Below are 27,721 nucleotides of genomic sequence, written 5' to 3'. Positions count from 1 at the left end.
TACTCACATTCCTCTTTATCTGAAAATGAACTTAAGATACCTTGGTAAAATATACATTGAAAAAATTAACAGAAAGTCTAGGCAAAGGGTGTGAAGCAAGGGAAGCAAACAAAGTAGAACATAAAATTTGGTTCTAAGATTTCCTGCAGTCAGTGCAAAAAGGAAAACAGAACATTGCATATGTTTCACAGTGTTCCTGAAATAAAAGTAAACAATTTGTTAAATAGAAGCACAAAATTTATGGTCCTGAGACATAAGCATTTTGTTCCATGGGTCCTCATAAAGGGGACACTGCACTGTGTTATGGAGCATCCTCACAGTATATCAACAAATACTACATTTTTCTACAGGTTTTTAAGATTTATTTATTTTATTTGAGAGAGAGAGAGACAGTGTGTGTGTGTGTGTGTGTGTGTGCTTTGAGCACGGGGAGGGGCAGAGGGAGAGAACCTTCAAACAGACTCCCCAACATGGGGCTCGAACCTATGACCCATGAGATCATGACCTGAGCTGAAACCAAGAGTCGGCCACCCAACTGACTAAGCCACCCAGGTGCCCCTTTCTACAGGTTGTTTTAAAAAACTAATGCCTCTTGATATTGATGAATTAGATTTTTTTCAAAGTAAACATATGGATGGTCAAAACCATGTATCCCAGGTACTCTGGTTTATGACAACTAAGCCTTTAATTTTCAAACTTTCTCTAACAGCAGCCTTTGTTAAAAATGAAATCTCGCGAGGAGTTCCAACTCTTAAAACCAATCGAGCTGGATCAGATCTGGTTGAAAGGGAAAGCAAAGCCCTGTTCCTTCCATCTCCTGTCCCTCCCCACCCATCCTGGCTGCCTCTGAGGTTCAGCAGAACGCTTCTGGAAGCCATCATCCCAACTTAGATTGATGCGTAGATTCAGAGAATCGAGACTTGGATGAAGTGCTGTAGATCCCACTCCCCATCACTATTTTCCTAAGCTGAATTTTGGATCAGCACTGACTAAGGATGTAGGGAAACAGTTATTCATCAATGCAAATTAGTGCACCTATTCTGGAAGACAATCAGGCAATATCTATAAAAAGTAGTACTAAGTAGTAGTGAATTCAAGGTTATATTCCCAAACACATACAAGTATTCTAAGTTGCCATTTAAGTGCAGACCCATATGATGACATGATTGGCCAAGCTGAAGATAGGATCAGGATCCTCTTAGGCAGTGGTTCTCAAGCTTAAGCTGATATCAGAGTCACCTGGAGGATTGTTAAAACATAGATTGATATAATCCAATCCCAGAATTTCTGATTTAGTGGGCCTGGGAAGGAGCCTGAGAATCTGTATGTCTCACAAATTCCCAGGTAATCCTGTTGCTGCTAGTCTGGGGACCATGGCTTGAGAATCACTACCCTTTAGGAAATTTAAGGAAACCTAAAGTGGTCACCCCACCTATCCAGACAGGGCATCCATTTGCAGGTATATAATACTCCTCAAAATATAATTTTGAATATAGTGTAACCCAAATGTATGGAACAATCAAGGCATTCAAGTGATGTGATTTAACATGGCAACAACAAATGTTGTAAGTAAGAAAAAACTGAAAACCTCATTGTCACCTTGGCCTTAAAAATATACATTAGTGGGACGCCTGGGTGGCTCAGTCATTAAGAGTCTGCCTTCAGCTCAGGTTATGATCCCAGGGTCCCTGCTTGGCGGGAAGCCTGCTTCTCCCTCTCCCACTCCCCCTGCTTGTGTTCCCTCTCTTGCTGTCTCTCTCTCTGTCAAATCAATAATGTCATATAAATAAATAAAATCTTTAAAATTATATAACACACACACACACACACATTAGTAAAGAAGCCTAAAGGTCTAATTGAGTGAGACAACCTCCTGGTAGACAAAAACAAAGAGAAAAAAAAACAACAACAAAAAACCTAACATCTCATTGGTTTGATTTACTTTAATTCTGAGTGAGATTTCATGTTTATATTTCTTTTTCTGTGAACTATCTTTTGATGCATATCCTTTCCCTATTTTAATAGGATTATTCATCTTTTTCTTAACAATTTAACACAACCTTCTGTCAGCCATTGGGTTGCAAATATTTTTCAAGTTTGCTTTAACTTTGTGGTCATTTTTTAATTTACGTGTTTTGAAATTTGTTATATCCAAGCATATATATCAATCTTTTCCTTACTATCCAGTGATTTTACATTTTGAAACTTAGAAAGCTCAAAATCTTCTCTATTGCAAATCACATTTTTTAAATTTCACCTGTTTTCCTCTATCACTTTTTATGGATTTGTGTTTTTATGGTTAAATCTTTGACTCATCAGGATTTTACCTTGATAGAGTGATCTAGCTTTATTCTTTTCATCAACCACTAACCAGGTACCCTTAAGCTACTTACTAAATTATCTAATATAAAGCTGCCCTTCTAAAGAAAAGGAAAAGAGCCGTATTTCCCAGACTTCCCTGATGACAAGAATCCCCTAAGGCACATATTAAAATACAAGTTCCAGGGGCGCCTGGGTGGCTCAGTCGTTAAACGTCTACCTTCGGCTCAGGTCATGATCCCAGAGACCTGGGATCGAACCCCGTGTCAGGCTCCCTGCTCTGCAGGAAACCTGCTTCTTCCTCTCCCATTCCCCCTGCTTGTGTTCCCTCTCTGGCTGTCTCTCTCTCTCTGTCAAATAAATACAATCTTTAAAAAATAAAATAAAATAAAATACAAGTTCCCAGGCCCCTCCTCAAGAAACTCTAATTAATTAGGGGGGGCAGGAGTTTATATAATTTCAACAAGTACCCCCAGATGATTTTTATTGTCTAGGAAGTTTGGCAAACACCAGAGTAGACTCTGTTCTGGATCTAAATAGATAGAACCATGCCATCAGAGACTGGATCTTGGACATTTCTTGAGAAGTCTGAGAATTTGCATTTCTCATAAATTCCTGGAGCTGAAGAATTAAATCTAAAACCTCTATTTCTGACCTTGTCTCCTACTAACTCTCCATACCCCTGTCTCTGCTTGATTTTCCTCCCTAGAATCTATCACCATCTGACATATTATTTGCTTGTCAGTAAAGATAGGAATTTCATTTTGCTCACTTCTATGTCATCATTAGGACTATGGGTGGTATACAATAGATACAAAGCAATAGTTGTCTAATGAATTAATGTTTCTCCAGTTCAGAGTTCTCTTCTGAGATCCTGACTCTGTTACCCACTGCCTAGTAGATACTTTCACTTGAATGTCCTGTGGGAACTTTAAACTTAATATATCCGAGATTGAGCTCATCATTTCTCCCACCTCAACCCAAACCCTGACTCCTAGTGCACCCTGGCTTGGACAATAGCCTCACCAACCCTCCTACTTAAGGAGAAGGCATCCTTGAGACCCTCTCATCTATATCCTACCACTAAGGCGTGGTGATCCTACTTTTCATCCTCTCTCAAATCTGCACTCACCTCTCCAATGCCTTAGATCAACTCATCATTATCTCTTGCCTGAATTATTGCAAAAGGTTCCTCTAGTCTCAACATCCTCCCCAATAAGTACAAATTTCTACAAATCTGTAATCCTCACTTAAAATCTTTCAATGGTTCTGCACTGTCTTGAGATGTAGTTTAATTGCCTTGACTCACTAGACTCACTCATTACCAACCTCTGTCATCTATTTCCTCATGCCCTTCAACCCTTGATCCAACAGAATTAACTATTCCTTCTCCATGGACAAGCAGTGGTGAAGCAAGAGGGGAACAATGACAGCAGTCTGTCCTGGGTGGAGGCAGCAATGGGCTGTCTGATGCACTGACCATAGGAAATTTTTCAGCCTAAATTGGAATTGCTTAAAAACCAATTTTTGCAGGAAAAAATTGGAAAAAAATTATTGAGGAAAAACTCCCTTCTACCGTTTTAGGTTCTGTGGCTGGGCCCAAGAATTAAACTGACATAAGATAGATTAATAGGTGAAAAGCACACACATCTTATTTAATATTTTTATGTGCACACAGGAAAGTATACATGGAAAATGAAGACCCACAGAAGCACTGAAGACGGAGAGCTTGTATGCTTTTTATTATTTTACTTTTAAGAAAGATATTTTATTATTTTTTTTTAAAGATTTTATTTATTTATTTGACAGAGAGAGAGAAGGAGCACAAGGAGACAGAGCGGCAGGCAGAGGAAGAGGGAGAAGCAGACTCCCCGCTGAGCAGGGAGCCCATGGGACTCAATCCCAGGACCCTGGGATCACGACCTGAGCTGAAGGCAGATGCTTAACCAACTGAGCCACCCAGGCACCCTGAGCTTATATACTTTTTAAACAAAGAAATTACAAATATGTGGAGAGGTGACAAGACAAAGGGGTTTGGGCTAGGGGCAGTAAATTGTGGGACAGTGACTGAAAAATACATGAAGGAAACTAATGGAAGATCAGGGTTACTTTAGGTTTGTTTGTCCAGATTCATTTTGGCATTGATTCCCAGTCTCCTGTGATAAAAATGTTCTTCTCTTCCTGATCCAGGGAGAGGAAATTTTATGACCTGATTTAGGTAGAACGGGGGAGGTCAGAGAGCCCTTTCTGTACCTGCTGTTGCTCAAGAGACTTCAGCTCAAAATAATGTCAAAGCAGCATATTATGGGGTGGCATGTTCTGAACCAGCAATTCTAGATGATGATAGTAAGAGAGAGAGAGAAAAAAAAAGCCAGGCTCCAATCTCCAGAAACAGATCAAATGCAGTAGGTTCAATGCATTACAAACTGATGTGATACAGCTAAGCTATGTCGTTCTCTTGTTGGACATAAACATCTTGCAGAACTTCAGACATGGTCACTTGCACAACACCAAGTACCATATAGCTCACTGTCCTGGCTAACATGCTTGACTGCTTTACCAATTACTGCTTTAGCTTTGATTAGTCCCCACCCCCTTCATAGGTAAGATTTATTGAGATGTCCAATCATAGAACTGTCCCATTTTCTAGTAGCACCTAATCCAGAGTGAGCCCTTGTTTCCTTAGATCCTCCCCCAAATTACCCAACTACAGCCCAAATCCAAACCAAGTAGGTTCTTTCTAACACCCTCTTGGTGAGACATCCCATAGTTCCTCATGGTGTGTGTTCTCCCTTGCTGCAACAATAAACACAACTTACTCAACTGCATGTGTGTCCCTGTTTGGGTGAAGGGCATTGATAAAATGCAAAATCTCTTATAGGTCTAACTTTTAAACAACTGCTACGGTCATTGTTGAGTTTTAACAAAATACATGTAGCCTTCCAATTAGACCGTTTTTATTACTCAGGACTTCTGCCTGCATTGCATTTTCTCGTTCTCTTGCCAGGTAACCTCTGCTCATTCACAGGCCTTAGCTAAGGTGATACTGCTTCTGGAAAACCACCTTCAAAGTTTCCCCAGTCAGAGCCCCTCTGGACCTATATTTCCTTTTTGATAGTGTCAATGCTTGTTTAACTGTTTATTACCACAGCCAGCTTGTGAGCAGCATACGGATATGGCTTGTATTCCTCTTGCTGGCTCAATAAGTGTTTGTTAAGTGCATTAAATAATGAGTCCCCTCCCATGCCACAAAGAAACAGGGCAAATAAGTAACTGGCCTGAGCTACAGAGCAAGTCTTTTGGTAGAATTTCCCAAGCAGGAAGTTTCTAAATAGAAAGTTTTCTAGGAAGAGTTCCCACAGCAAACTTGTGAAAATCAAAAGAACCAGCCTGTTTTTTTTTTTTTTAAGATTTTTATTTATTTTTGCAAGAGAGAGCATGTGGGAGAGAAGCAGACTCCCCGCTGAGCAGGGAGCCGGATATGGGACTCAACCCCAGGACCCTGGGATCATGACCTGAGCCAAAGGCAGACGCTCAACCGACTGAGCCACCCAGGTGCCTGAACCAGCCTCAGTTTTACCTTCCCTCCATTCTTTCAGTCCCTGCCTCTCTCTACCCTTTAATATCACAGAAGTATCCCAAGAAAATTCAATATAAAGATAAGAAAAGTAAAAATCCACCAGAGATGTCTAAAAACAAACAGACTATCAAGAAGAATAACAACTGGTGTGGGAGGCAGGGGAAGACCATATGTGGGAAATGTCCTCCACCCTAAAGTAGACCTGTGAGGAGCAAGCACTTCCCTCCTTAACCTTCAACCCTGCCAGGTACAAAGTTTTCAGAATTAGGAGTGAAGGGGCAATAAATTTGGGTCTCCGAAGGCTGAGGTAAACCTGGGAGAAAGAAAATAAGACTGACTTCTGGGATGGGGGATAGAGAGTCTCCAGTTCTCTTGAGGATCCACCACTACTGTGGGTCAGCAGGTAAGAGGAAGCCAAGCATCCTGGATGAGAAATGTTTTGAGTTTCCCTTGTCGTTAGCATTTTATTTATTTATTCTTAAAGAATTTTATTATTTATTTTATAATAAAGAATATATAATAATAAATAAAGAATTCTACTTATTTATTTGAGAGAGAGCACGAATGGTTGGGAGGGGCAGAGTAAGAGAGGGAGAGAGAGTGGGGAGCCTGATGCGGGGCTCAATCCCAGGACCCTGAGCTGAAGGCAGAACCTTAACTGACCGAACCACCCAGGCACCCCTGTCATTAGCATTTTAACATGAGGATTGAGAGTGATAAACACTCACTTATGTTCCCGAGACCTCTTCTGTCATGTGTTTAGGGATGACACCCAATCCACAAGATGACTCACGGGGGACCCTGTGCAGTCCAGCAGCCTTGACCATCAGAGCTGCCCCAGGAAGGTAAAATGGTATGGAATATCCAGAGTTGATATGAATGTCCTGTGTGGACACTCCAGTCTGCTTCTCTGGCCCAGAAACACAGTATTCCACATACAGATTTGCTATACTGATTAAAATGTATGTTTTGAGGCAGAAAAAGATTCCCTACATTATAGTGGGACTGAGAACTTACACGTCAGGCTGAAGCCTGATACAAATTAAACAAATGAGTAACAAACCCTTCTGGAGAGGAGCTTATAATGGAAACACTGATGGGATATAATTATGATCTGGATTTTGATCACTACATTCTATTGAAGACACCTCCAATATACAGGAGTTATGTAAAATACCGGCACACTGTTGTCAATTGGCATTTGAGAAAAGCATTAGGGTAAAGGTAATTTTTATGAACCTAGAAAACCACAGTGATGATTAAATGAAGAAGCCAACACTGCATTCTCTTTGCTACAAAGGAATTCAAGGGAGATGAGAGAAGGGGGTGACTAGTGGCAATCCACTCAGGTCCTATCTGTTTTGCCTTCAGTTCTAAGCAATTCTCAGCCTTCATAGTTTATGTTGAAGGTCTAACTGGAGGACTGGCACATAAGTGTAGCCTGACAGACAGAATTTTCCCAAATAATTAAACTCAACAATAATTATGGGTTGACCTGTGGTACATACAACATAAGTCACAATTACTACTCTCAAGGAATTTATAATCCAGTGGAAGAGAGATAATCCAAATGCACAAAGTACTAATATGCAAAGCTATACACTGTAGGTGCTATTGGGCCTTAAAGGCTCCTTATTTAGTCAGGGGATTAGAAAAAGCCTAGGAAAACTAAGGGCTTAAGAGATGGGTAAAATCTTCAGGAAGAGACAAAAGTGAGGAGTGTTTAGGGCATGCCTGGCACAAGGAAACAATGAGAACTATGGTTTGGAGGCCCATAAGGTCTGAATGAGCAAAGCACTAGACAAAGAGAAGCAGAATCTTCTAATGGGTGATAGTCATTGGTATGAGGTCAGCCTGAAGAGGAGGCCGTGAATGTCATGCTAAACACTTAGAACAATAAGACTACATTAATTATTGAAGGTTTGTCATCAGAAAGTAGTTCCAGCAGAGTTGTGTAAATCTGTCCAATGAGAGAAAAAAAAATTGGTAATGCCCCTCAGTGACAGAATTGTCCCCCTTTTTAAAAAAGGAGATGTGCTATAGATGCTTTTTTATTGGTTATAAATCCCTTTACAATTGTTCTTGGGGCGCCTGGGTGGCTCAGTCGTTGGGCGTCTGCCTTCGGCTCAGGTCATGATCCCAGAGTCCTGGGATTGAGCCCCGCATCGGGCTCCCTGCTCAGCGGGAGGCCTGCTTCTCCCTCTCCCACTCCCCCTGCTTGTGTTCCCTCTCTCGCTGTGTCTCTCTCTGTCAAATAAATAAATAAAATCTTAAAAAAAAACAAAACCAAAAACAATTGTCCTTCTATCCTCTTTTTTTTTTTTTCTTTCTTAAGCAAAGAATACCATTCTACCCTGGCTTCAGCACTGAGATGCCATTTAGGCTCAACTTCAAGCTAAGCCTGATCCAGAAGTTCACAGATGAGAATTAAGAAACAGGAAAAAAATCAAAATACACTCTTAGACTTAGGTCACCCAATCTTGGCAGTTTTTTTCTCCTATTCTGTCTTGGGCTTCAGGAGGAGGGAAGCTGGGGGCCTCAGACTAGGGATAATTGACTAGTGATAGGGTGCTCAATATAATGGACAATTGAGTTCTATGTCAGGGAAAGTTGAGTGAGAACGGGAAATGTGACACTCTAAAATCTTCCTATTTTCTTCTTCTAGGGTCCTCAATCTTCATAAAGAGAGTTAGTTTCAATTTTCTGAAAGCTTTGAGTTTTCTGTGTGTGTATACATGCACATATGAACAGATCTGTACACCAAGTCTCTAAAGAGAATACCTGTGGTGCTTTCTTCTCCCTGATGGTAATACAAAGAAAGGGAAACTTGGTAGAAAGATTAGTCTTTGAAATTCACTAAAAGATTCTATTCCACTGGTTTGGTGTGACAGATCTACTACATCAAGTCTAAACTTGCCTGGGATGCAACATGTGGCCATGGCATCGCTGTCCATGGTGCTGACACATCATGGTGTGCTGGGTAGACATGGTTGTTTCTCTCTCTCTCTCTTTTTTTAAAAAGATTTTATTTATTTATTTAAGAGAGAGAAACAGCATGAGAGGGGAGAGGGTCAGAGGGAGAAGCAGGCTCCCCGCTGAGCCGGGAGCCCGATGTGGGACTCGATCCCAGGAGTCCGGGATCATGACCTAAGCCGAAGGCAGTCGCTTAACCGACTGAGCCACCCAGGCATCCCCATGGTTGTTTCTCTTAACTCTGAGAAGATGATGTTGAATTAAAGTACTTGCGAGCACTTATGTCACAATGGCCAGAGTTGTATGTATCCTATTTTCTATCTGAGAGTAACTTTAGTTTTTACTATACTGCAGAACACAATGATCATTTACATATCCCAATGTATGCAGAAAATTCATACACTGAGTTCTATCATGTGTCAGCTAATTACAAAATTTCCCCCTCTGAAAGCACATGGTCTATCCTTCCTTCCCCAATCTCTCTACTTACAACTCTACCTGGCTCTGAAAGTACTCTACAATCTGATCATAATACCGGCATGGCCCTATCTCCTACTTTCAGCAACAGCAAGAGTAATTGCCTCTTCACCCATCATGTGCCACTAACATTCTCCTCTATTTTTTAGCTCATTCTGGTTCCCAGACTGTAATTCCCTTCACTTGTTATGATCTCCCTTCCTACTCATAAAAACTATACCCAGATTTCAAGACCCAGCAACTACCCTGCCTCCTTCATGAAAACTTCCTTGATAACCCAAGTACTTTTAGTTGTCCCTCCTCTCCAAATTCCTTCAGAACTTATTATTTGACAAATGTGGCATTTCATCTTGAACCATAGCATATTTGGAAGGGAATCTCAACTTTAATTGTCACAATGCAGTACAATGGAAAGGGCATGTGTTTTAGTATTAGACAACTCTCGATTTCAATTCTAGTTCCTCCATTCCCTAGCTTAAGTGAGGTAGTTCGCCTTTCAGAGCCTCACTTCTCTAACTATAAAGAATAATCTTTACCCTACATAAAATTATACCTGCAATAAATTATTTGGCACACAATAGGCTCTTAATAAATAAGTTTTTGCTCTCTTCCTCTTCCCCCACTGTAGCCTTCATACCACCTACCACATGTTAAACACATGGTAAATGTGTCTATACTGAAATGCATACAAAATTCAGCTTGTCTACCCAAATGTGCTGTAGATCCACCTGCAAAAATTGGCCATCTCTGATCAAGCACATTTTGGGCAGGGAAGTGTCCACAAAGCCTGGGAGCGCAAATGTAAGAGAGACCATTTGAAGAAGATGTTGAAATACTTGGCTCTTGAAATGGTTTTGATGATGGCTAATTTTATGTGTCAACTTGAGTGGGCTAAGGTCTGCTCAGATAGCTGGTACAACATTTCTGGATGTGCCTGTGTGGGTGTTTCCCAAAGAGGTTAGCATTTCAATCAGTAGACTGAGTAAAGAAGATTAGACGCCACCAATGTGGGCATCATTCAATCCACTGAGGGCCTGAAAGAACAAAAAGGTAGAAGGGTGCATTTGCTCTCTACCTGAGCTGGGGCATCCACCTTCTCCTGCCCTTGGACATCAGAGTTCCTGGTTCTTAAGCCTTTGGACTTGGACCAGCACTTACACCATCAGCCTCCCGATTCTTCGGTCTCTGGACTGAGATTAGGATTGGCTTCCATGGTTCTCATGCCTTCAGATTTAGACTGAATTACACTATCAATTTTCTGGGTTCTCCATCTTGCCTGCTTGACAACAGCTTTTGGGACTATCGGACCTCCATTATCCCATAAGCCAATTCCTATAATAAATCTCCTCTTACATATATCTGTATATATATCTCATTGGCTCTGTTTCTCTGAAGAACTCTAATACAGTAATATTCTCAGTCAGGGTCTGATGAATGAGTGCAAATACTGCGAAGCCATTCACAGACATGGGCACTGGCAAAGAATACAAGTGGATGTGGAGCTCTGACTCCTGAACAACCAGCGCCCCAAACTCTTTAAAATTCAAAGTACAGTGTTGGAGAAATTTCCACTCTCTACGGCATGCCAAATTTTGACATTTTCCCCAGACATTTTTTTATTTTCTATTATCAGAAAGGGCAGAATTTCTTCTGAAAAGGAGAAGAAGGTACACAGAATATCGGTTTTAAGTGTTATTTTTGTTCTTGAAAAGGCTTCTCATAGACTTTAAAAGAAAGCTTTTTTCCTTCAGAGATTTATTTTGATAGAATTATCTGAGCCTTGTCAGGAAGAACAAAATTTTGTGAGCCTACCATACCAGTAAAATGCCAAATTATATGCTGTAAGTTTTTTGTTTTATTATCTCTGGGTCCAGTCAAAGAGAGAAAAGATTTTGAATCCAGAACTATTAGCATTTGGAAACAAAAGAGTCTTCACCGCAGCCCGCTCCCCCAGGGCCTGCTTCCCCAGCCCTTCAGGCTCCATCACTCAGGAGGGAAGAGGCCGTACCTCCTTCTCCTTCACCAAGCATGTCTCTTCTGGAGAGTCAAGGAGTTTACAAACAGGATCAATTTCCTCAGCAACCTCTTTCACAAGCTTAAAGCCAGCTTTACAATGAGCTCCAGAACATCAGCACACACACACTCATACACCCCCTACAAAATAACATTTTACCAAGGGCATGAAGTCCTTGCTGGTCCATCCCAGACCCAGAGAAGTGCCAGTATGCAGTGGAAAGAGCTTCAACTTTAAAATGGGACACACCTGAATGTGAATCCTGGTTCTACTACTGTCCAGCTCTGCTACTTTGGGCAAATACCTAAACTCTCTGAGCCTCAGTTTCTTCCTGGGTAAAGAGGAGATAGTAATATCTATGTTGAGGGGTCATGGTTCAAAAATTAAATATGTAAAATACTGAACACACTGGCTTGCCTGCAGTACAAGCTCAATAAATGATATGCTGTTACTATAGAGCGAAAGCTGGAACTACAACACCTGAGAGACAAGCTTTAGGTGTTGGAGACATCAGAGGAAGGCCACTGGGATGCAAAGAAGCACCAAGAGAGCCAGTTGGTAGGGCTGGAGAAAGGAGCAAGGTCCATGTCATGTAGGATCTCATGTAACCACGGTAAGGACTCTGGAGTTTTCTTCAAAGGGTGACGGAAAAGCCATAAAGGGTTTTGACTAGGGGAATAAAATGATTAGATTTGTTTTAAAAATATGACTTTGGCTGCTGTGTGGAAAACAGACTGCAGCTGAACAGTTAGGAGGCTATTCTAATAGTTCAGGTGAGAGCTGATGGTGGAGGGAGGTGATGGTGCAGGTGGCAAGAACTGAACTGCAGTATGCCTTGATGGTGGAGTTGACAGTGCTCATCGATGGACTGGATGTATGGAGAGGGGAGGGAAAATGTGATTTTTAGGTTTTTCCTCTAAGGAATTAGGAGAATAGACTAGCCATGAATAAGACAAGGAAGACAGTGGGAGAAAAAGTTGGGGTCAGAGATTTCTATTAAATTTCTACCTTTTTTTTTTCCTTTTTAAAGTAGGCTCCATGCCCAGCGTGAAGCCCAGTGCGGAGCTTGAACTCACGACCCTGAGATCAAGACCTGAGCTGAGATCAAGAGTCGGACACTTCACCGGCTGAGCCACCCAGGTGCCCCTTCTACTAGATTTCTGTCCAAATGGGAATTGGTGGAGGAGACAGGAATTTGGGTGTCATCATCATAGAGGTAGTATATAAAGCCATGAGACTAGAGGAGATTGCCAAGGCAGAGAGAGAAGGAACCTAAGGACTGAGGCCATGTTACTGCAATGTTTAGAGGTTGGAAAAAGGGGGAAATCCAGTAAAATAGAGTTTGGAGGACTATTCACCTCTGGATTTGGCAACACAAAATATTGGTAAAATGTGGTTTTGGGTTACCACAAAAGCCTGATTCAAGAGTGAATGGAAACCGGGGTGCCTGGCTGGCTCAGTCAATAGAGCATCCAACTCTTGATTTTGGGGTCATGAATTCGGTTGGGTATAGAGATCACTTAAATAAATAAAACTTAAAAAAAAAAAAGAGTGAATGGGAACTGATGAAGTTGAGGAAAGACCAGTATAGACAACTCCAGCAGGAATTTTATTATAAAGAGGAAAAAACCAGGGAGTTGCTGGAAGGAAAAACAGATCCTGGAGGTTTTTTTTAAGATGGAAAATATATCAGAATGCTTGCTGATGGGGATCATTCAGCAGACATGGGAACTTAATGGTGCAGGAGAAAGAAGGGAGAATTGCAGGAGTGAAGTCCTTGAGGAGGCAAGAGGAAATGAGATCTGAATATAAGTGGGAGGATTAACCTTAGACAGACACAATGGATCATAAGAGGAAAGAAGGCCAAGTTCATGGGCACAGATGCAAGAGGCTGGTAGAATAATTGTCTTTCATATTCCAGAACAGAGCCTGGTCCAGGGCACATTACTGGATCCTATATCGGAAAGGGTGGCATTCTGTTATACCAAGAGATTTCACAGCACAATATAGGAGAAAGTTAATTTTATTTTCCTCCTGGTTCCCTCCCATCGACCCCTCCTGCCGTCTCTGTGGCTTTTCTAACCAGACTCCAGCATGGACACTGCATGCTAATGAGACAATACTTGGTCCAATCCCAGGCACTTGTTTCTGAATAATTAATCTGGCACTTTACCAGCACCTACGAGCCTCGGTTTTTCTGATGACTAAATAAAAGGCCAAGGCTCTTAACAACCATCAGCTAGCTCTTCGGTATGGTTTGCCTCCATGTCATATGAACGCACCAGGAAGTCTGGACCGATCTGATGAAAGGAGAACAGCCTCCCCGTTTTGGCTCTCCACCAAACCATAGCTCAGACAGCAGGGGTTCAGCTTAGTCACTCCAGGGAGATGACGGAGGATAGGATGTCCTGACAATTCTGACCCCTCACACCCATTTCAAGCATCACCTGGGACCCTCTGGCTTTCCTGAGTCCCCTCCAAGCATTCAAGTGCCTTGTTTTGTTTGCTTTCTGGCAATTCTCATGTCTCCCTCCGCTCCATCCTATAGTCTTATGTTTCTCCTGAATGTGAATGTGATCAACATCAGCTTAAGTTCCCCAGACGGCATGACACGAGCCCAACATTCAAAATAAAAGAAAGTCTCCTCCCTACTGAAAATGAAACAAAAACAAAAACAAAACCATAACAGGTTTCTCTCAGCTCACGTTTGAAAATGGCCAAGCAGAAGCCCCACCTTTTAGACGAGCTTTGTGACTTAGCGATGACTGAAAGAAAGAAGAGCATGAGGATTGGTTAGCAACGGGTTTCTGTGACTCCTGCTGGGGCTGTAGAGCTTTGCTGAATTCACAAGGGGCATCTGAGGCACTGAGATGGCAGAGATTGTTGTGGCAGAAGCAACTGGAAAATGTCCGGAGACTGAAACACAGACAGATTAACATCACCCCGATGGACACTAATGACTTGCACTTCAAAATGCCAGAGGCTCATACTGCCAGATAAGACAAGGAAAAAAACACATTTCTTGTCTCCAAAGACCTTAGATCTTTCCAAACTCTGCAGGCAAATGCAGCCATTGTGAATTTCTTGCAGCTGGGCAGCCCTTTCGTGCCGCTAGGGGAGTCATTGCCAGAGTAGTAAAGCTGAATAAAACAATCACTGAAAACCTCCCAGAGGTTGTTAGTAATGATTCCATTTATAATTCAATGTATTCAAGCCTGCAGCATTCCCAAATACCAAGCTAATTTTAGTGGTACTAGGTAAACCACTCTTTCCCCTTGACATTCACAAGCTCAACAAATGGGTTTCTAAACAAGTTGTATGATTTACCATCGACAGATAATTAGAATGTCTTTTCAATCACTGGCATCTGGATAAAGTAATTTTGTCCCAGCATGGGCATTTCTAGGAAGCAAACAAAAGTCAAGGAGGAGAGAGCTCGCTGGAAGCATGCTCAAAAGGAAAAATTTTCAAGACCTGCTCTCAGCTGCAGGAAGGGAATGCTCCCACACCAATTTGATTAGCAAAAGAAACGTGGGCTTTGAGTATTGAAGATCAACAAAAGGATATCCGATGTGACTGAAGGAAAGGAGTATCTGGTTAAACATCTAAAACTGCAAAAGGGCAGGAACTAATAAAATGTAATGTCAGTCTCAAGAATTCAGTGCTAAATGCATCTAAAATTCACAAGTAAGCAGGTTTCTAAAGTCAGCTTACCACTTCCGAATCTGGTCAGCAAATAATGGTGCTCCATACCATGTGCTACAGGCAAGGGAAGAGAGAAAACTGGACCTGAGTTCTTAGTCAATTCTTTTTTTCTTTTTAAAGTAGGCTCCACAATCAACATGGACATGGAGCTTGAACTCATGACCCTGAGATCAAGAATTGCATGCTCTACTGACTGAGCCAGCCAGGAGCCCCACTCAGTAAGTTTCTGATATGGTTGAGAAGGCAAGAGTAACAGGACAAAGGGAGGATAGAATTTGATGCAAATTGTGTGATGCTGATTTTAAGTTGAGTATCAGAAGTTCAGAAATGAGAGAAACTAGTGTTGGCTGGGGTGGAATAGTTCCTGGGAGGCAGAAGACCCCAAATGAATCCAAACATTTCTCCCCCGAGCCTGCCTGCAATTGTCACTATTATTGCCATGAAAGGCATTATTTTAAAGCAGTACAGGGTAGTGGTTAAATAACTGGCTTTGGAACTTAGCCTTTCTGTGCCTCAGTTTCCTCATTTTAAAAATGTAGTTGATAACAGAATCCACATAATAGAACCATTATGAACGTGAAATGAGTTAAGTGATGTAATTCACTCAATATATTTATAGTTCGGTGTGCATCAGAATCACCTGGGAAGTTTATGTAAAATATGTAGGTCGTGGGATCAGTAGAAGTTGAAGAAACTACGCCCCCTAGAGCACCTAATTATACCTGGGGAGGTGGTAGCGTGTAGTGTAGAATTTGAGACTTTCTTTGAAAGTCTTCTTTCCAAGCCACTTGGCCAGTAGGTCATTCCACCTCTGCTCTAGGGTATTTCTCCTCAACCTCTTGCACTATTAGGCTGTGGAATATTTTTGGTGTGTTAGTTTCAACTTGGAGTACATCTGATTTAAGAAAAAAAAAATTCAGTCATCCTTGATTTGTTCCTTTTTTGAAACTTTGGAGGATAGCTTGGTTATATTTTACTCTTTTGGCATTTTCAGTGCATTATTTTTTTAAAAATGTAATGAATTTATAATCAACAAAATGATAAAGGAAATAATGAGAACACAGAGAATGAATTAAAACACTTAAATAATAATAAAAAAGAATAAACACTCATCATGTTTAGAGGAAGCATGCTATTAAAGAATAGTGATCCTATCCAAACTCAACATTAAGGAGGGCCTTTTATTAGTGCAACAGCAAAAACCCCTCAAATTAGCTTACGTACGAAGGTGATTTGTTGGCCCAAATAACTGGGAACTCCAGGGGTAAATTTGTCTTCAAGCACAACTGGATACAGAAACACCAATGAAGTCATCAGGCCTCTCTCCAGTCCTTGGCTCTGCTTCTCTACACATCCTCATTCTCTACCAAATACAAGTGTCTTCATGGGGCAGGAAGAATGGCTCCCAGCAATTACTGATTCACATGTTCATGGCTGATGACTCTGGGATTACATATCTCCCCTACTAGCCACAGTTAGTAAAAGTCAATGAATTATGTCAATTGCCTTACTTTGGGTCCCCAAAACAATCACTCTAACCAAAAGGATGGGATTGTCTCAAAGTCTAGGCCTGGGTCATATGCTGATCCAGTGACCAGAAGTGGGGGATGGTATAAGAAATCAAAAGTATGTATGTTTGGGAAATACTGTAGACCAACCCAAAACAAAATGCTGACTAAAAATCCTTTTAACATGCAGTAATAAACACATATTTTTCTTCCAATATATAATTCATTTTAAAAAAAGATTTATTTATTTTAGAGAGAGAGTGCCCGTGGTGGGGAGGGATAAAGGGAGAGGGAGAGAGAGCCCGAAGCAGATTCTGCACTGAGCGGAGTCTGACATGGGGTTCTATCTCACCACACTGAGAACATGACCTGAACAGAAACCAAGAGTCAGACACTCAACCAACTGCACCACCCAGGTGCCTCCCCATACATAATTCAAAAAATGCTTTAATCTAACATAACTCAACTGTCCCAGCCTCGATTGAAAACATACCGTTCACCCTTCAGTGGGAGACAACCTAAAGACACACATCGTTTCTATATCCTGCTTTGTGTAACATATTTCCAGGCCACTTGCATTTCTCCCAAACAGGCCTGGAAAGCAAGATGGGTAGCCAAGAACAAGAGCCATATCGGTGTCTTTGCAACTTAATGCAATGGAAAATCCATATATTCTTTACTTAGCCCAAGTAAATGCTATTAATCTCTCTCTCCAAACTGAACTGAAATTATTGAAAAGCAAGTTGCATAAAGGTGTCCAACTTCTTTTTAAAAAGTTTTATTTATTTAAGTAATCTCTTCACTCAATGTGGGGCTTGAACTCAGCACCCAAGATCAAGAGTTGTACAGTCTTCTGACTGAGCCAGCCAGGAGCCCCAAAAGTGTCCAACTTTTAAAATGTAAATTATTTTTCAATCCTTAGAGAGATACAAGCTATAACAAAACCTCCACATTATCTATTGCTCTAAGAAAATTAAATACATTTTCTAGTTCCTTAAAAACAATACAAACAGGGGCGCCTGGGTGGCTCAGTTGTTAAGCATCTGCCTTCAGCTCAGGTCATGATCCCAGGGTCCTGGGATCGAGCCCCGCATCGGGCTCCCTGCTCGGCGGGAAGCCTGCTTCTCCCTCTCCCACTCCCCCTGCTTGTGTTCCCTCTCTCACTGTGTCTCTCTCTGTCAAATAAATAAATAAAATCTTTAAAAAAAAAAAACAAAAAACTCCAATTAACCAGGAAATTTAAAAGACCCATGACACATTTTAGGAATTAATAATGACTGTTAATAAAGATTTCTTAAAGTTTATGCTTGGCTGTTGCAAGGATTATAACTGGTTTCTGTCTTGAAGTACACTGAAATGCCAATTATGTTTGACTCCTTTTCTGTATTGATTTATGCAGACACTATCTTCCCTGTGGGAAACACATAAACTTTCAGCCTTCACACATGGCAACACTGGGAAAATATCAGCAACAACCCCTTGTTGCCAGTGCTGGTTACTTTCTTATAGTAAATGACCCTGCATCTGTCTTCCTGGTTTGTGTGCTCATGAAAGAATTATTATTTGACAGAAGTGTTGCTGAAGGGTGTAACAATGACAAATTGACCTCTACTTATAATGAGAATCTGGGGGCTGTGTGCAAATAAAGGTCTAGGCAGAATATTTTTTGAATAATTGAGAATTACACACATGAATAAATTTGGATATGAAAAATGTAGTCACAGATGGAGAAAGCACTTGATTCATCAGACAAGTGCCTTAAGAGAAAATACAATCATAACTAAACATTAAATCTGCTGCTTAAAATATATTAAAGCTTTTAAGCAAAATAGGCTTTTAAATTCAAGGCAATCACTTGGTTCTTTGCTCCCACTATTTTGAATGTATTTGTGTGAAAATTGGAGGAGACTGCAAAAAGGCCAACAAACAATTATGAATGATCAGTACTATTTTCTGATTCTTTGTGATCCACCATAAGTTGTTATGAGGTAAAAAAAAAAAAAAAAAAAGGTTAATTGACCAAAGTAAAAAGAGATTAATGTCCACTGGGGTGTTGAGTACCATACTTTCAGCTCAAATTTTGAAGATAAATGTTTCCTTAAAAAAAAAAAAAAACAACCAACAAGACACCACGACAGCCACTCTGGAAAACAGTATGGAGGTTCCTCAAAAAGTAAAAATAGAGCTACCCTATGACCCAGCAATTGCACTACTAGGTATTTATCTAAAGTGTACAAACATAGTGATTCGAAGGGGCACCTGCACCCCAATGTTTGTAGTAGCAATATCCATAATAGCCAAAATATGGAAAGAGCCCAGATGTCCACTGACAGATGAATGAATAAAGAAGATGTGGTATATATACCACATTCATCTGTGTGTGTGTATATATATATATACACACATACATATATATAATAGATTATTACGTATATATAATAGAATATTACTCAGCCACCAAAAAGAATGAAATCTTGCCATTTGCAACGACGTGGATGGAACTAGAGGGTATTAGGCTAAGCGAAATAAGTCAGAAGAAGACAAATACCATATGATTTCACTTACATGTGGAATTCAAGAAACAAAACAGATGAACATTGGGGAAGGGAGGGAAAAATGAGACAAAAATTGAGAGGGAGGCAAACCATAAGAGACACTGAACTCTAAGAAACAAACTGAGGGTTGCTGGATGGGAGGTGGGTGGGGACATGGGATAATTGGGTGATGGACATTAAGGAGGGAACGTGATGTAATGAACCCTGGGTATTATATGCAACTGATCAATCACCAAATTCTACCTTTGAAACTAATTTAAAAAAAACTTAAAAAAAAAACCCCATCACTTTGGGTTTTTTTTTTTTTGACCACCACTTTGATCTTAAATGAAAATCTTTGTCTTAAGATTGTAATAGCTATAATCTCAGATATTTCATATTACATGTAAAATTATTTAAAAAATGATTTAGGAACAACGGTAAGTTTTGATGTTAGAACAACTAGTTGCTGAAGAAGTCAATCAACCCTGTTGCTCCTATGAACAGGTCTCCAGCTCCCCTAGGTACTTTTACCCGCTGGGTGCTGTTTACTTTGCATTTACATTGACATGAATGAGTACAGTTCTTTTCAAACTTCTAGTCATGCTACACTGAGTATCGTGAAATCAAAATACAATCAGCATTTCAGCTTTTTCTTTATGAACATTCATATACATACAAAAGTAGAAAGAATAGTAAAATCACCCATATTCCATGATTATCAAGATATTATCACATACTTTCTTGCATCACCACACGGCCCATTATCACACCTAAAAAAGTGAGCCATAATTCCTGGTATCATGCAATACATCTCAGGTGTCTAAAAAATGTTTTCTTACAACTCGTTTGTTTGAATTAGGATCAATCAGCATTTTATTTTTTTAAAAGATTCTATTAAATTTGAGAGAGACTGTGTGCGTGAGAGAGCACGAGCAGGGGGAGGGGCAGAGGGAGAGGGAGAAGCAGGCTCCCTGCTAGCAGGGAGCAGGGAGCCCCACATGGGAATCGATCCCAGGACCCCGGGGATCACAACCTGAGCTGAAGGCAGAGGCTCAACCCACTGAGACACCCAGGCGCCCCTGGATCAATCAGCATTAAAAAAAAAAAAAAAAGTGAAATAGAAGAATAGATTACTGCCTATCATGGGCATAACATGTAGGAAGGCTTGTTACTGTTTTATGACATTTCTTTTTATATGTGTGTATTTGTGTCATTTATAAAATGTATTTTCTTACCACTGGTCACAGAAACAGAAGCGTGAAAGCCACTGGTTTAGTGATCTTCTCCTCTACTCCATAGGCTCTGGGCAGATTTCAGTGTCCAAACACATTCTGCAGTTTAAGGAAGGATATATGTACATGAAGGAGAGCTCTGTATCTTTGCTCCTGCTGTTCCCTCTGCCTAGAACTCCCCTCGCTACCATGCCTACTATCTCATGTCTTCCCTAGCCTCCAAGGGCTGAAGGGTCATGGAACCTTTTTCTGTTCTCCTGCCCAGCTGTCACTTGGTTTGCCTCTTCTTTGTTGCTCTTATCACACTGCCTTTGGTAATGGTTATCTGGATACAATATATGTTTTATACTACTGTATAAATTAAGCTCATTAAGTGTATCATGTATAACTTCTTTGCCCTGAGATGTAACTTGCTCTATGCTTTGCTTATGCTAAGCACTTAACAACTGAATAAACTGAATTGGGAGTTTGACACACTAGCTATAGGTTATTAGGCAGTGTCAAAAAAAAAAAAAAAATCAGACTCCAAGGAGAAACTGGAGAAGAACCCAAATTCATGAGGTTAGACTAAATCATGAAAAGTAGCAACAACAATAATGGTAGCTACATCATTTTTCAGAGTTTCTTATGTGCCTGGTACTGGAAGAACTTCACTTATTTTATCTAATATTCCCAAAAAATCCTGGGAGGAAGGGTATCACCAGCGTTACACATAAGAAAACCAAGTAGTTAAGTACTTTTGCAGAGTCTAGCATCTAAAAGCTGTCCTTCCTAATAAGATTCTATTCAGAGGCTATGGGACTCCCAATTTTTTCACCAACATTTGAATCCACTTCAGAGTTCAGAATAAACTAAGAGAGAAACCGAGGATGATCAACTTGGACTTCTCTTCCACTTTGTCACAGCTTCTGCAGTCTAAAGAAATTGGAGGATTTGGGAAGTCTGAACTGAAAAACAAGCAAACACCACTATTTCCCTCTTATACACATGCACAAAACACACACACGCACACACACACACACACACGCACTTTGCATGTGTTAACTATTCATTCTTCAGACCACAACCTAATGATCCTTTCTCTGGGAATCTTTTTGACTCCCAGGTGAGGTACATAATTTCTTATGGAAACATGTCTCTTTCCCTCAGAACCTGTTTCAGTGTGTAACTTATTTAATGTGATTATTTGATTAATATCTGCCTTGTCCTCTGGGATACAAGCTCCAGAACAATAAGGACCACTTCTCTTTTTGTTCATCATAGTTTTCCTAGCACTTAACTTGCTGCCTGGCAGATTTTAGGTGTTCAATAAATAGTGCATGCGTTTATGAGTGAATAAATGAATGAATAACTAGACAAATTTCATCAGTCGTTGTTTCATACTTTAAGAGGAAGCCTGGTACAGCAACATAGAGAATGTTGGCTAGGGATGAAGGGTTTCAGGGATAGAAACAATTAGGAGAACATCCACTCATTCTCACCACTACCTCTCCCAGCTTGTTGCATCTGTAACCATAGACCTAATCTTTCCTTCTGTGACAATGGCTGGACTGTCTAGATCCTTACCTAAAGTCAAGCCCTTCATTTTTTACTGGACCCTATTCCTCTTGCCTCCTTGATGTACTCATTCTCTCTCATGCATTATCAAATTTTCACTTCCTACTGCAGCCCTATCCAACAGAATTTTCTGATGATGGAAATGTTCTCTGTCCACGCTGTTCAATATGGTAGCTACTAGCCACTTGTGGCTATTGAGTACTTGAAATGTTGTTGGTTAATCACCGAGGAACTAAATTTTTAAAAGTTTAAATTAACTTAAATAGTTACATACAGATGATTTCCATCAGCAACAAACATGCTATTATTTCTTCCATCTTAAAAAATAATTCACCTCCCTTGACTTCACACCCCTTCTAGATACCACCCCTTTCTCTGCTCCCTCCTTCAAAGTATATTCCTCAAAATGTTTGTCTACACTCCCTGTATCCACTTTCCCTTCCTTCATGTACTCTTTAACTTAACTTTAGTCTATCTTTTGACTCAAGAGGTCACCATAATGTTACTCAGCATCACCAGGGACCTCTGTGTTGCCAAATCCTATGGTCAATGTTGAGTGCTCATTTTACCAGAACAAACAGCAGCATTTTATATGGTTCATAACTCCCTTCTTGAAAGACTTGCCACTCTGTTACTTGGGATCTCATCTTTCTCTCTCTCAGGTCTCCTCTTACCTCTCTGGCTATTCTTTCTTAGCTTCCTGTGCTGGATTTTCATCTTTGCATCCTCTAAATACTGAAATGTCACAACCCTCAGTCCTTAAACCTCATCTCTCCTCTATATTTCCTTCCTTGGTGCTTTCATCCATTTCCATGGCTGCAAATATTAGGTATAGGCTGCAGACGCCCACATGTATCTCTTGCTCTGAACTCCAGACTTGCACGTCTTAGAGCAACCCCCCTACTGAAACCTGATATTTGGATGTCCAACAGGCACCTCAAGCTTCATATTCCATAAGATCACTTTTTTTTTTAAAAAAGATTTTATTTATTTATTTGACAGAGAGATAGAGAGCACAAGTAAGCAGAGTGGCAGGCAGAGGGAGAGGGAGAAGCAGGCTCTCCACTGAGCAGGAAGCCGGACGTGGGACTTGATCCCAGGACCCCAGGATCATGACCTGAGCCAAAGGCAGCCGCTTAACCAACTGAGCCACCCAGGCGCCCCACCATAAGATCACTTTTGATTCACCTTTTAAATCTGCTCTTCCCTCAATCTTTCCCATTTTAATCAGTGCCACCCCCATCTTTCTAATTGCTCAGGCCCCAGGATGTTTGGAAACATCCTTGACTCATATGCCACAGCCAATCTATCAGCAATTCCCTCTTTGTCCTACTATTTAAATAAAGCAAGAACCTGACCCTTTCCCATCATCTTACCTGTACACCCCCCACCCCACCCCCCAGTTCAAGCCACTACCATGGCTAGCCTAGATTATTGCAAGAGACTCCTGACTGGTCTCCCTACTTTTATTTACCTTTATTCTCTTAAAATCACCTCTCTCAACAACAGCTAGTGATCCTTTAAAAATGTAAATAGATTCCTATCACAGCAAAACACCAAGCTTTCCAATGGTTTCCCATCTCTTTCTAAATAAAAGTCAAAGTCCTTACAGCAGCCTATAATAATCTGCATAATCTGGCCCCCAACTACCTCAGACCTCCAGGTAGGCCCAATCTCCCCTCCCAGACTTCCTCTTTCCTCTAATCCACATGGTCCTCCTTGCTGTTCTTTGAAGGGGCTGAACATGCCACCTTCAATCTCTTTATCCTGATTTATCTTACATGACAGTTCTTATCTGTCTTCCCAAACTAAACTTTGGAGCCCTTAATCAGACTCCAGACTCGCCCTGTTTTGTCTTCTGCTGGATTCCCATCTCAAACAGTGCCTAGTACTGAATAGGTGTTCAATAAATCAGTGTTGAGTGAGTGAATTAATAAATTATACTACTAATGCCTAGTAGTATAACCCAGCATAAATCATTTAACGTTTTTTGGATCTCATTTTCCTCATCTCTCAAAGGAGAGACAAACTAGATAATCTCAAAATGCTCCTTTACTCAGTAAACATTTAATGCAACCTACTGTGTGCTTGGCACTGGGTAGGTGCTTCAGCTACAAAAAATGGTCACAGACCCTGCTGTCCAGGAGCTGGATAAGGAGTGGATAAACAGCCACATGGGGAATTACCATAGAGGGCTTCCAGAGAAAACTTCTGAGTGTTCACCTGGCAATGGGTAGGATACACCTAGGCGAAGAGGGAGAACCGGCTTCCCACGTGTGTACTGGGAACCCTTCCAGACTATAAACCTTGAGAAGGCAAGGGCCTCCGGTTTTCTCCCCAGATTTGGCTCCAGACTCTTATTCCTATCGTTATCTTACCTCTGATGCTGGTGCATTTACTGAACGAAGAAGCGGGGTGGGAGTTGGGGAAGATAATGAATTCAGTTCCAGCTTTAAAACTATATGATCTTGGTTAGCATCCACCTATGTCATAAAGCGAGGCACAGCTTATGGACTTAGGCTTGGACCTACGTATTGTTTTACACTGTTCTCAAGCCCCAGAAACACAAATCACATCCTCTATAACCTTGGAGGCTCCTGGCACAGTGCAAAGGTCCTCAACGTTTTTTCAGTCCCACACGTCTCAGAGCTTTCCTATCAGGACGTTCCCATCGGCGCGGCAACTTCGGCGCTGAGCTGATACCGCTAAACGCCTGCGACAACATCCGCGCACGCCCGCGAATCGTCCCACACGCTGGGACCTTCATAGTCGGCTCTTCCCGAGAGTTCCCGGGTGTCCTTGCTAGTTGGCCCCCCGCAAGCCCCTGCGCTAACCTGGGAGGAGTCGACCTCTGCTGACTCTACCAACTGAAAAGTGCAGGGGTGGAGGCACTGAGCATGCTGAGACCAAGGCTAGAAAACGAAAAGAGAAGCACTCTCAAATAATCAGTCACGTCACATTATTATTGGCACATCGTACGGGGCTCCTGTGTCCTCAGAGAAATCTGTTTGTCTATCTTCTAAGCTAAAACAACGCGTGGCTCCCCCTACGTCTGGCGCGCCCGGCCTTTGGTCTCTCCCGCGCCGGGCGACCCCGCGGTCACGTGCTCCCCCTGTCCTTCTCGCCGAGCGTGCATCCTGCCGTAGCGACGGCTGAGCCATGGCAGCCCTGCTGAGACCAGCCCGCTGGCTCCTCCGAGCCGGGACGACCCCGCGCCTTCCGCTCTCCCTGCGCCTCCTTGCAGGCGGCCTAAGCCGGCCGCACGCCGCCCCTTGTGTGCCCGCCGCCCGCGCCGGGCCCGTCGCCGGGTGAGTGCCCAAGCTCTACCCTTTGCCCGTCTGCAGCGCGGGCGTCCCCCGGGGTCGTGATGCTGGCGGGGGCCGGGCCCGCCTGTCTCTCTCCGTGCCCTCTTCGCCACCCTGGGGCCAAATGTCCCGGCGTCTGAGACCCCGCTCCCCAGTGGGGGTTTTCGGGTGACAGGGTCAGTCGACTTCAGAAGGTCATGGCCGTGTGCTAGGTTTGCTTCCGGCTTGGATTGTGCGTTAATGGTACTGGATCTTCCTGTCCTCGGGCTACGGGCGACCTGTTAAGCTGGGCGGCGGGGGGAACGGAGGGAGGCTTTGAAGACTGCTGCTGGGATCGGGTGTTACTCTTCTCCTTAGGATTGACCGGCTTGGATGCTGTCCCACGTGCGAACATTATCGGTGATCAGTAACCAGCTAGAACTTAGATTTTGAGAAGTTTATATTTTGGGGGTGGGAAGGATAGGTTGGGAATTTGGGGTGAGCTAGGGATAGTTTAGAGAGGGACGTTTAATTGTGATCAGCTTGGGCTTTTGCCTGCATTTTCTGGAGTGGAGTTTTCCTCGATATTTACAAGGGTGCGGTATGGGTTGGGAATTGTCACAGTAGGGCTCTGTGTCAATGAGTGAATAAGTGAACACGTGCAAGGCATTTCGTGGGGATATAAGGATGCTAAGGGATCCGTGGTGTCAAATGTGTGAATAAATGCTTTCATAGATTGAGGTTTATCGGGAGATAGGTCTGGCATAGACTTGAAGAGAGGATAAGGAAGTTTGATGAAAAAGTATTAGAGTAGTATTCTGACCATTTGAGAAGGGGAGATTGGCACTGAGGTTTTAGAATTGGAGAGAAACTGAGTTTGAAATACTGTTAATAAAGGTACTTTGGGAGACAAGACTAAGAGCTAAGGATTTACCATTGGACAAGTTACTTAACATTTCTAGGCCTTAGTTTCTTTAGTTAGATGCAGTGGTAATAGAGTTGGTAGTACTGCATGGGATTATCTATAAAAAGCACTTAGCGTAAGGCCTTGTACCTAGTAAGTGCTTTATTAGTTATAATAATAGTAAGAATTATGATTACATGGATCTTTGTGGAGCAGCCTGGAAACCTACTCTCTGCATAAAATTATATGGAGGAAACGTTTTATGACTTCTTAACAACTCAGTTACAGATTTTTGGAATGTAGCCTACTTGTAACTTACAGCCTGCCTGGATTTTATTAGGGCTGAACAGTTAACCTTCAGGAGCCATGCCTCTGCTTCCTCAGAAAGCATTTCTCTGCTTTCAAAGACTTTATTTTGAGAAAGTTGTGCCAGTTACTCTTATTTTTTTAGTCCTTAACTATCTCTGTGAGGTCAGAGGAGGGTCGATGATATCTTTCATCTTCACTTTTGCATTTGAGGAAAACAATACAACAGAATCTAATAGAAAGGGTATTGGTCTGGTGTGCATCAGACCTGGATTCCATTTACTTGCTACATAATCTTACCTAACTTCTTTGATCCTCAATTTCATGTTTTGTAAAGTAGAGGTAACAAGGCCTTTCTCCCTTCTTTGCAAAGCTGATTTCTTGTCATTCAGGATTCAACTTAAATGCTGTTTCTTCAGAGAAGCCTTATCTTGGCACTCAATCTAAAAACTACCCTATTTTAATCATGCTATGTCTAACTTGTCTGATATTAATCTGCTTTTTTTGTTGTTTATTTTCTTAGTAGAAAAAGTGAATTGCATAAGAGCAGGACTTTGTCTTGCTCACCACTGTGTGCTCAGCTCATAACAAGCAGTGAAGGAGTATTGCCTCTTTCTCTTGCACTCTTAACAGTCCTTTTATGCAGTCTCCTGTCCCACAGCCTGCAAGCCTGCCCAGCTCTTTCCCACCTGAAAAACAAACCCTTTCCTAGAACTCTGGACTTATCTCTAGATGCTTACCAGATTCCCTTCCCCTGTCCCTATTCCTGTCTCCTTTACTTCCTCACTTGGTGTTCACTCTTCGACCCACTGCAATCACACTACTGGCAAAAGCCATCGTCGTTTTATTTATTAATTTTTTATTGTATATATTTTATTTATTTATTTTTTAAGTACGTTTCACATTCAGCGTGGTGCCCAACACAGGGCTTGAACTCGCGACTCTAAGATCAAGACCTGAACTGAGATCGAGAGTCAGTTGCTTAACTGAGCCACCCAGGCGCCCCTATTTTATATTTTTAAATTACAAAACTCATGTTCCTTGAGGAGCAATTGCAAAATACAGAGGGAATAGCAATAAATTAAAAATCATCCTTAGGTGCCTTGCTAGCTCAGTGGGTGGAGTGTGTGGCTCTTGATCTCGGAGCTATGAGTTCGAGCCCCACTTTGGGTGTAGAGATTATTTAAAAATAAAATCTTGGGGCGCCTGGGTGGCTCAGTCATTAAGTGTCTGCCTTTGGCTCAGGTCATGATCTCAGGGTCCTGGGATCGAGCCCTGCATCGGGCTCCCTGCTCAGCGGGAAGCCTGCTTCTCCCTCTCCCACG

General features: G+C 41.7%; 1 protein-coding gene and 1 long non-coding RNA gene across 5 annotated transcripts in view; one reads left to right on the top strand and one right to left on the bottom strand.

Annotated features, from left to right (window-relative positions):
• Positions 1–24,734, bottom strand: part of LOC115936614 (uncharacterized) — an 88,674-nt gene extending 63,940 nt beyond the window's left edge. For 2 of the 4 annotated variants that reach the window (XR_004072029.2, XR_004072028.2), the window contains exons 1-2: positions 24,281–24,723; positions 20,349–20,444 (exon numbers count right to left, since the gene is read on the bottom strand). This is a non-coding gene — a long non-coding RNA (uncharacterized LOC115936614). Of the gene's footprint in view, positions 1–20,348; positions 20,445–24,280 lie in introns of all 4 variants that reach the window. The other 2 variants (XR_014149260.1, XR_014149261.1) reach the window with 2 other exon arrangements.
• Positions 24,735–25,013: 279 nt separating this feature from the next.
• The window catches only part of LRPPRC (leucine rich pentatricopeptide repeat containing), a 91,553-nt gene continuing 88,845 nt past the window's right edge, over positions 25,014–27,721 (top strand). Inside the window, exon 1 of the mRNA XM_081832308.1 lies at positions 25,014–25,210. Within this exon, the coding sequence (XP_081688434.1) occupies positions 25,062–25,210 (149 nt within the window). The 5' untranslated portion in view covers positions 25,014–25,061. The remainder of the gene's footprint in view (positions 25,211–27,721) is intronic.

Source organism: Leptonychotes weddellii, chromosome 10 (assembly GCF_054177405.1).
Source record: "Leptonychotes weddellii isolate Sample4059 chromosome 10, ASM5417740v2, whole genome shotgun sequence".
NCBI classification, from domain to species: Eukaryota; Metazoa; Chordata; class Mammalia; order Carnivora; family Phocidae; genus Leptonychotes; species Leptonychotes weddellii.
The sequence above is the reverse complement of the archived record's forward strand: the minus strand, read 5'-3'. Positions and strand labels throughout refer to the sequence as shown.